Here is a 9,937-nt window from a genome sequence, read left to right as displayed (position 1 = left end):
CTTTTTTGTTCCTTGGGTACCAGTTAGAAAAGTCTGGCTTTGTTTTCTTTGCACCCTCCCTTCGTGTATTTACAGACATCGATGAGATCCCCTCCAAGCCTCCTCTTCTCCAGGCCGAACAGTCCCAGCTCTCCCAGCCTGTCCTCATAGGAAAGGTGCTTCAGCCCCTTACCATCCTCGTGGCCCTCCGTTGGACTCTTTGCAGTGTGTCCAGGTCTCTCTTGTACTGGGAGGCCCGGGCCCAGCACTCCAGGTGCAGCCTCACCGTTCCTGAGCAGAGGGGGAGGATTGCCTTTCTTGACCTGCTGGCAATACTTTGCCTAATGCCACCCAGGATACCCTCAGCTGCTTTTGCAGCAAAGGCACATTGCTCTTTCGTGTTCAAGTTGGTGTCCACCAGGAAACTTAGCTCCTTTTCCGAAAAGTTCCTTTCTGGGAAAAAGTGCGATATCAGCGCTTTTCACTTTGTCCTACTGCAATAAATTTGTATCAGCTATAAAGCTTTTCATCTTGTAACCCCATGTCTCAGACAATTACAAATATGGTGAACAGCAAAAGTAAAGGTGAAATCTTACTGCGACCCTTCCTCTACCATGGAACGTGGTTACTCCCATTCTTTCTTTGTCTTCTGTCTTCTTTCCTGTCCATGCTGAATTGCAGGCTACAATTAAACATCAAATGTTTAATATATATTGTTAATAACAAATCGCAACTGTTAAGAATATATGCTAAAAAAAATTAGCACAGAAAGTAGAAGCTCTAGGCTGTGAGTGGTCTGTCCCATACTGATACTGCATGTTTGCACTGAGGCAGAATGATTGCTTTTACTCACTTGTGGAGCGATGAGTCTAGGCTCTCACTGCTAGTATTTTTAGCAAGACTGATTGAGCATTTCTCTAACATATGAGCAAGTGTTTGAGGAGCAAGTGATGGGTATGGGCACTTAGAAAGAGACTGCCAAAGGGCAGCTTCCTATTTTATAACTGAATTTTGTGAGCGTTGGTCCTCGTTTCATACTGAAGGGGAGTATGCTCTAGTGAAGGGAGTATGTTCACGTGAAAGGAAAAGGCACTAGTCTCCCTCGTCTGCCATTATTACTTCCTTGCTGCTAGCTCTGTTCTTCATAGAAAGCCAGTATGTTTCCTCGTCACATTCTAGTCTGCTTTCCTAGACTTCAGCCTTTGCCTCCTGGGTCTCTTGCCTTGCATAGACAATCTCTCCTCTTCTCCTCTTCTTCTTCATCTCATTTGTAAACCTTTTATCAGGCTGATTCTTACTGGCTTCCCACCCCCACCCCCTGACCTTTTTCTTTTCTTTTTTTTTCTTTTTTTTTTTTTTACAGACTTAGGATGGCTTGTCTTGTTAGTTACTTTTCTTACTGCCAGCCCCCAGCCTCAAGTTCTCCGATGCGACTTCAGAGGATCATCTTTGATACCTCCGCATCTGAATAATACGGTTTCCGTCCCATGCTGTAGCTGACGGCAGGACGGACTCTGAGTGCAGAGGAGAGGTTGCTTCCTCCGTAGTTTTGTATTGCGTCTCATACTGGTTTGGGTAAGCAATTACAGAGGAAATTTGACTTCTCCGTGGAGCAGTGTGTGCCTAACAGCTAGCTGGAGACAGCACACACGGCATTGAGTCCGCGCTCCGAGTGCGGTCCTGAGTTGCAGTAGAGGTAAAACAATTGCAGACTGACAGTTTAGCTTCTAAGGAGCACATACAAATAGCAGGTTTGCCTCTAATGCTTAAAAGGCGAGGTTCCGAGATCATATTTCACGGACTGCTTCCTATAGATTTCAAGAAATCCAATCGTTCTGAAGCACAGCCGCGCTCTGTTATTGTTTAAAGGGAACAAACTGCTTTGAGAGCCGTTACGTGGGAGGGAACCGGGGGCGGAAGTGACGTCAGGGCGTGCCCTCACCGAGGGCCAAAACGGCTCCGTGATTGGCTGGACCGTGAGGGCGGATGCGGTGTCCGAGCGAGCCGTCATTGAGGGCAGGAGCATTCCATGATTGGCTGGGAACCCAGGGCGGAAGTGGCGTCACGGCTAGCCTTAACTCAGGGCGGAAACGCTCTGTGATTGGCTCGGAGGAACCCAGGGCGGAGGTGCTGTGCAGGGTTTGCCGGCACTATGGGCGGAAGCTGTCGGGCCGGGCCGGGCCGGGCCGGGCCGCGGTGCCGCCCCGGGCCGGGGCGAGGTGAGGTGGCGGGCGGTTGGGGCGCCACGCGGTCGGCGGCTTCTGCGGAAACGGCCTTTGTGCGGGGCGGGGGCGGCGCCGCGCCGGACCGGACCGGACCGGGCGTGCGGCGGGGTCTGCACTGCGCGGGGCTTCGGGGGGCTGGGCGGGGGGGGGGACGGGGACGGGGACGGTTGCGTGCGCTTGGCCGACTCCCCTCTGCGTCGGATGGACTGCTCCGTCCCGCGGCATGCTGGGAGCTGTAGTTCTGTGGTGCGCGGCCGGTCTTTCCCCGAGCCGGGGCCGGGGCCGGGGCCGGGCCGTGCGCGCCGGGAGGCGCAGGTTGCCGCTGGCTGCGAGCGCGGCTGCCGGCGGTGAGGCGAGCGAGAGCCTTCGGGGGCGCTTCCCCGGAGCGTCGGGCCGGGAGGGGTGGGGGCTGCGGCAGCCGGGCGCGGGTCCTCGCTGCGCTCGATCGTCGGGCTGCGCCTCGGAGGTTTTCCTCCCCCCGCGTGCTGACGGCCGGCTCTCTCCTTTCCCTGCGGCTCACCAGGGCAGAAGCAGCTCCCCGCCGCTGGGACCCCCGCGGGGTTTGTCGCCGAGCGAAGGTGGCGCGGCAGCTGAAGGGAGGAAAGCTGCAGCTGGCGTGCTGCAGTCGCAGGTGTCCCAGGAGAAAGAGCAGCCCGTCTGTCCCAGCTGTCCGGGTAAGTCGCAGCGACCTCCGGGTGAAACCGAGGCGTGCTCGTAAACTTCCTGCAGCCCAGGCTCAAAGGCTGAATCGAATTTGCAGAAGCATGAACCACTCGGCGCGGGGAAGCGCAAAGGAAAGCCGCGTAGTGCCTGCCAAGCTGTAGTAGCTTCTTAGACCTAGAACGAATTGGCCTGTCGACCTCTGTCTCTTTGTTGCTCAGTCTGTGGTACGAGAGGCTAACCTTTGTCCCGCCTCAGCTTTCAGAGTTGTCCTAGAAATAAACCGGTGCTTGCGGGGCTTTCCAGAACGCTGGATGTGGTCGGTCAAGACAGACGTGAGAGGTAATTTCTACTTGTCTGTCTGTCTATTGGTTATGTCCTGAGAGTTTTGCTTGAACTGTGTGCAACAAAAGAAGCCTTGGGCCCGTACTGAGCAGCGAGAGAAAGCAAAACTCCAGGTAAGCGCTGGCCGTGGCAAAGTTGCTTGGGAATTGAGCGGCTGGGGGCTTTCCAGCGGAACTCGATACGCAGACAGAAACGTGACCTTCGAGGTCTGCCTTGCGTTGAAGCTGTGGTGTTTGACCCATAACTGTATGGAGTTGCTAAATCCTAGAGGGAATGATAGAGACGTCCCTGGTGCAGCCTTTTTTGCCACAGTCATTGCAGAAATGTTGGAAAAGTGAGTATCATCCCTCTCTTTAAATTCACCTTTTAAAGCATTCTTTCTGCAGACTCCTGTCTGTGGTTTAGGTACTTGATTTGCGTGAAACAGAGCCAGACGTTCCTATTAACTAGCACCCCGATTGAAATTGCCTGTCGTCAGAGAACAGGAGCTATCAATGGTGCTTGGCAGTTTAAAATCTCTTGGCTTCTACGGAGGCTAACTTGCCAAAGCGAATAGGAAGTAGCCTAAAGTTCAGTAAAGACGCTGAATAGAAAAGGTCCTCTTCTTGACGGGAAAAGAGCTTCGCAGAACATGAGCTCTGTTTCCCGTAGGGCTCCCTACTTACCCACCCGTTCAGCGATTATTGCAGGCTTTGACTGGTCCCCTCAGGTCCAATATCGCACAAGCGTTGTGCCGCAGACGGTGCCTTAGCTTACTTTCCATCTCGTGCTGCGTTACTTATACCCGCAGAAGACTTACTTCAGCGTCAAATAAACCCTGTGCGAAGCGTCCCCGACTCATGCCAGTGGGACCATCCCATTGTGGCTGGTAAAATCCAGGAACAGGACGATGCTTGGAGGAACGTAACCTATGGAGGAGCAGGCAACAGTCTCCTGTTAGGCAACAGGTTTTCGAGACTGGTTTTCCCACCCCCCCCGCGAATTTTGAAGGAGGCAGTCCGTAAGCTGATGCAATCCAACTGCATCTAAGCTGTAGGTTGTTACTTCCATAAGTTATAAAGGAACTTGACTTTTTTTGTTTGTTTGTTTGTTTTTGTTTTTTTTTTTTTAAATCGAGGCTCGTGTGCATGCGTTTGGCTTGTTCCGATGGCCGGTGTAGATGATCGCTCACGTGCCCCAAAGCTCCCTGTGCTGATGTTGGATCTGCCCCTCGGTAAAGGACGGCATCCCGTGTGTTCAGCTTTTCTTCCTTACTGTGTCATATGTATGTATGTCTTTATTTACTTTTCTGAAAGAAAGGGTGGATTTTTCATGGGTCTCTCTGTGAGCGTATCGAACCAGGCTGCAGTAAATACGTGTAAGCGAGTAGGCTGCAGCACGTGCTGGGCAGTATCGGAGTGCTACCCTGCTAGCAGTGGAGAGCCAGGTGAAGGTGTCTAGGGTAAGGGCTTGTTCTGCCTCAGGTTGAACGGAAAGTTTCTGAAGTTGAGCATCCCGGGGGATGTTTGTAGGACTGTTGTTAGACGATAAAAGTTCAGATGGCTGTCGACAAAGGGGATTTTGTTGGCTCTTTTAGATAGCTATTCCTACCAAAGATCGGATCGGTTACAAAAGGTTGTAGTAACCTCGCAGTCTCTATGTTCTGTAGCGTCTGTAGCAAAATAAACTGGCAGATGAATAAATGAGCAGGTACAAATACACGTGACTCTACAGCTGAGGTAAAATAACATGCAGTTTCTTCTGTGTTTTGTCTTTCAAAGCACATTGTTGCCGAGCGCCTGAGCTTTTTGCTCGCGTTACCGAGGCAAGGAATGACTGCGCTTCTTCCCCCCTCATCCCTCTCTTTTTTTTTTTTTTTCTCCTCCTCTCCCTTGATGACAGGGACTCGAAATGTTTTCCTCAGATGTCCACGTGAAAATTAAAAAAAAAAAAGAAAAAAAAAAAGGCGATGGTGAACACTGACAGAATTGGGTGACTTTTTCAAGGCAGAGGGCAAAGAACGTGGAAATTTCTAGTACGTTAGCGTTACTCTGTTAACAGAACCAACGTACACGCCGCTTGCTGTTCCTAGTTTTTTGGTTTGGTTTTCCTTTCAGTAGTCTCCCTAAAGGCTCCACAAAGGACACCTTGTGTATCTTTTCTGTTCTTCCAGGATTCATTCGTCAGGAAAGACGACCGTGAAATCTGAGGGCTGTGGACGAGGGCTGTGAAACCATCTGGTAGATGGTTGTTGCAGTTGCCTTTGGTCACGTCATTCGTCCTTTTAGCTTGCCCTTTACTTTACCTTGAGTGGAATTTTTCTTGCCACGCTATGTTTGCAGTGGTAACATTGCTGCCGAGGTGTTTTTTGACTAAAAATGATCTTAACTGTAGTAGTGAATTCACAGCGTGTGGCTTTGTGTACTGACTCCCATGATCACAACTTTTTTTTTTTCCTTTGTCGTAGATAGGAGAAAAGCTCTTTCCAGAGAGATGGAGAAGGAATTGATTATACCTCTGCCTCATCCTGTGAGACCGGAAGACGGTGAGTGACTAACTGTAAGCTGCAATTCTCAGGAGTCGCATGGCTAAGAGTCTCGGGTTCCTTCTCTGCCTGACCCCCAGGGCCTTAGGCATGGGAAATCTTAGGCTTAATGTTTTTCCCTATGAAATACTGTCACGCTAAGGGGTGTAGCTGACTAACTGTTACGGGTCTGGTCGGATTCAGGTTACTGAACTATCACGGTCACGGATTCACCAATAACATAGCACGCCCTCGCTCTAGTCGCGTTCAATGAGAACTGTCATGGCTAGGAACAATGCAATGAACAGCAATTTATTACAGCAACAAGGACACAGGTTCTTTGGATCGCCGGCGATAAATTCACTGTCCGCGAAAGCAAGCAAGCACGCATGAAATACACAGGTACTCGTCCTGGCTGTTAACGCATTAAAAGGCACAAAGGCTCTAGAGATTTCTAAGTTTCCAAGGAGACACCTGGTACAACCAAGCGTTCAAATATTACCCCACGGCGTCCCAGTGCGGGGGGAAGAGAGGCTCAGCCCGTCGACTGATCCTGGAAGTCAGAAAGGTATCCTTGGTGATGGTATCTTCCCTAACACCCCCTTTCACTTAAGACAGTTTACATTTATTTTCTCTCCTTTAGGTGGGGCTTGAGTGACTCTAGTCAGGCATACCTTGGTTATGTTTGGTGTAAAGTTTTATTGCTTTCGTTTAAAGGTAGAGGGGTCTGAGCAACTCAGAGCATGCCCTCAGTGAGGGGTGGTCGCACCTTGGAGACACGGAGCTTTTGGGATGGAGGTGTGTTTTGGTATTATGATGATACTAGAATGAGCAAAAGTTCCCTAGAGTGCAGTGTTTTGTTAAAAACATGACAGGTCGTTGGCTCAGGGTAGCAAACGTGCAGCTTATCGGTCTCAGTGTGCACAAGAGCATCTGGTCGCAGAGCCTATCCGTGGTGTTTCCACTCTGCTTTACGCTCCGTCCCCTTCCTTAGAGTCAGCACACCAAGTTCCCCTAGTGCGATAGCTTAGGCCGATAGTTGGCGGCCTAGGGAACGCTTAGGTAGCGCAGCTGCCCTCCACCCTGAAAGCTTCTGTGATGCTGTACGCTTTCTTTAAAAGGTGAATATGAGTTTAATTTGCCTTGTTACTTAAGGCAATTACTCCGCAACTGCCCAAAGCAGCGACAGTGAGAAGCCCACTTCCAGCATCCGCTCCCCACGCAGGGACGGACGGACGGACAGACGGATGCCGCTCTTTGCCTTGCCCACCAGGGGAAGGGGAGAACGACTGGGCAGGGAGCCCCACCGCAGCCCCCCTCCCGGGAGTCCTGCACAGCAGTTTAATAAAGTTTGCTTTCCGGCCCGTGCCCCCTTTGGTGGTTGCCATTGGGGGAAGTGGCTGTCGCTGTCTGTGTGTGGGTGCAGGTTCCGTAGGGGGGTGGGTGTGGAGGGGGGGGGGTGGCCCCGTGTCCACCGGCCGCGGGATGCTGACAACCCCTCAGAGTGCGGGGCCAGCCCTGCCGGGTGGGGGGGCAGCTCGCTGCTGTCTTTGCTCCCCGGGCTGGGGGGACTGCTCTGTGTGGCGGGGGCTGCTTGCAGAGGCGCAAGTGGGGAGGGGGCTGGGGGTTCCCGGCAGGACCCCCAGGGCAGGGGATGGCGTTGTGGAGGCCGGGTCCCGGGGGATTGGCGGCTAGGGCAGGGAAAGCCCAGGCGGGGGTGGCATGGGGTGGCAGGCACAGGTCTGTGGGTGCTGGGCTGCAGGTGGGGAAGCCTGGGGCTGGCTCTGTGCTGTCTGCAGTGTCAAGCTGCCAGGAGCACCATTCCCCCAGCAAGCCGGAAGTTGTGGTCTTTGGGCTCTGAGCATCCCGTTGCCCACGTTGGGTTCCTTGTTATTATCTCCCTGCCTTTTTTGTCCCGATAAAAAATGTACTGTTTCAGCTTGCCGCCGCTCAGCTTCCCAGCCGTGAGCGGCACGTTGCTCAAGGCAGACACTTCCTCCCTGAGGCGGCGTAGGGTGCAAATTTCTGCTGTTTTCGTTTGTGCTTTCTCTGGGAAGATGTCCCTGCTGCCCTCAGGACGCATCCTGCCGGCGAGAAGCGGGTACTGCAGGCGGCGAGGGGCCACGCATGCGCGGTGGCACCTTTGAATGCCCCCTTCCGCCACCTGCTGGTGAAAATCCGGTACTGCAGGCGCCTTGGGTCAGCGCATACGCTGTGGCGCCCCCTGGGGCCTTCTGCGCCACCTGGTGGCGAAAAGTGGGTACTGCAGGCGCCTCGGGACACCGATATGCTGTGGCGCACTCTACCGCCGCCAGGTGGCGAAAAGTGGGTACTGCAGGCGCCTCGGGGCACCGCATACGCTGTGGCGCACTCTGCGCCACCAGGTGGCGAAAAGTGGGTACTGCAGGCGCCGCGGGGCCGCGCATACGCTGTGGCGCCCTCTGCGCCGCCAGGTGGCGAAAAGTGCGTACTGCAGGCGCCGAGGGGCCGCGCATACGCTGTGGCGCCCTCTGCCGCCGCCTGGTGGCCAAAAGTGGGTACTGCAGGCGCCCCGGGGCCGCGCATGCGCGGTGGCGCCCCCCTGGCGCCCTCTGCCGCCGCCTGGTGGCCAAAAGTGGGTACTGCAGGCGCCCCGGGGCCGCGCATGCGCGGTGGCGCCCCCTGGCGCCCTCTGCCGCCGCCTGGTGGCCAAAAGTGGGTACTGCAGGCGCCCCGGGGCCGCGCATGCGCGGTGGCGCCCCCTGGCGCCCTCTGCCGCCGCCTGGTGGCCAAAAGTGGGTACTGCAGGCGCCCCGGGGCCGCGCATGCGCGGTGGCGCCCTCTGCCGCCGCCTGGTGGCCAAAAGTGGGTACTGCAGGCGCCGCGGGGCCGCGCATGCGCGGTGGCGCCCCCTGGCGCCCTCTGCCGCCGCCTGGTGGCCAAAAGTGGGTACTGCAGGCGCCCCGGGGCCGCGCATGCGCGGTGGCGCCCCCTGGCGCCCTCTGCCGCCGCCTGGTGGCCAAAAGTGGGTACTGCAGGCGCCCCGGGGCCGCGCATGCGCGGTGGCGCCCCCTGGCGCCCTCTGCCGCCGCCTGGTGGCCAAAAGTGGGTACTGCAGGCACCGCGGGGCCGCGCATGCGCGGTGGCGCCCCCTGGCGCCCTCTGCCGCCGCCTGGTGGCCAAAAGTGGGTACTGCAGGCGGCCCGGGGCCGCGCATGCGCGGTGGCGCCCCCTGGCGCCCTCTGCCGCCGCCTGGTGGCCAAAAGTGGGTACTGCAGGCGCCGCGGGGCCGCGCATGCGCGGTGGCGCCCCCTGGCGCCGCCTGGTGGCCAAAAGTGGGTACTGCAGGCGCCCCGGGGCCGCGCATGCGCGGTGGCGCCCCCTGGCGCCCTCTGCCGCCGCCTGGTGGCCAAAAGTGGGTACTGCAGGCGCCGCGGGGCCGCGCATGCGCGGTGGCGCCCCCTGGCGCCCTCTGCCGCCGCCTGGTGGCCAAAAGTGGGTACTGCAGGCGGCCCGGGGCCGCGCATGCGCGGTGGCGCCCCCTGGCGCCCTCTGCCGCCGCCTGGTGGCCAAAAGTGGGTACTGCAGGCGCCCCGGGGCCGCGCATGCGCGGTGGCGCCCCCTGGCGCCCTCTGCCGCCGCCTGGTGGCCAAAAGTGGGTACTGCAGGCGCCGCGGGGCCGCGCATGCGCGGTGGCGCCCCCTGGCGCCCTCTGCCGCCGCCTGGTGGCCAAAAGTGGGTACTGCAGGCGCCCCGGGGCCGCGCATGCGCGGTGGCGCCCCCTGGCGCCCTCTGCCGCCGCCTGGTGGCCAAAAGTGGGTACTGCAGGCGCCGCGGGGCCGCGCATGCGCGGTGGCGCCCCCTGGCGCCCTCTGCCGCCGCCTGGTGGCCAAAAGTGGGTACTGCAGGCGCCCCGGGGCCGCGCATGCGCGGTGGCGCCCCCTGGCGCCCTCTGCCGCCGCCTGGTGGCCAAAAGTGGGTACTGCAGGCGCCGCGGGGCCGCGCATGCGCGGTGGCGCCCCCTGGCGCCCTCTGCCGCCGCCTGGTGGCCAAAAGTGGGTACTGCAGGCGCCCCGGGGCCGGGCATGCGCGGTGGCGCCCCCTGGCGCCCTCTGCCGCCGCCTGGTGGCCAAAAGTGGGTACTGCAGGCGCCGCGGAGCCGCGCATGCGCGGTGGCGCCCCCTGGCGCCCTCTGCCGCCGCCTGGTGGCCAAAAGTGGGTACTGCAGGCGCCGCGGGGCCGCGCA

At 57.7% G+C, this 9,937-nt stretch overlaps 1 protein-coding gene across 1 annotated transcript; it reads left to right on the top strand.

Annotated features, from left to right (window-relative positions):
* Positions 1–1,366: 1,366 nt before the first annotated feature.
* LOC308200484 (uncharacterized protein) lies at positions 1,367–9,186 on the top strand (the record flags this gene model as incomplete). Its single annotated transcript, XM_080606348.1, has 8 exons — positions 1,367–1,554; positions 2,728–2,878; positions 3,123–3,206; positions 4,327–4,473; positions 5,656–5,733; positions 6,034–6,280; positions 6,868–8,027; positions 8,097–9,186. Coding segments are annotated over exons 7-8 (1,278 nt in total), but the record flags the coding sequence as incomplete, so codon positions are not given.
* Between the last annotated feature and the right edge of the window lie 751 nt (positions 9,187–9,937).

The sequence above is a fragment of the Anser brachyrhynchus genome, assembly GCF_964034855.1.
Source record: "Anser brachyrhynchus genome assembly, chromosome: 10".
Lineage (NCBI taxonomy): Eukaryota > Metazoa > Chordata > Aves > Anseriformes > Anatidae > Anser > Anser brachyrhynchus.
Note: the sequence above shows the minus strand (reverse complement) of the source record. Positions and strands in the feature narration are given on the sequence as shown.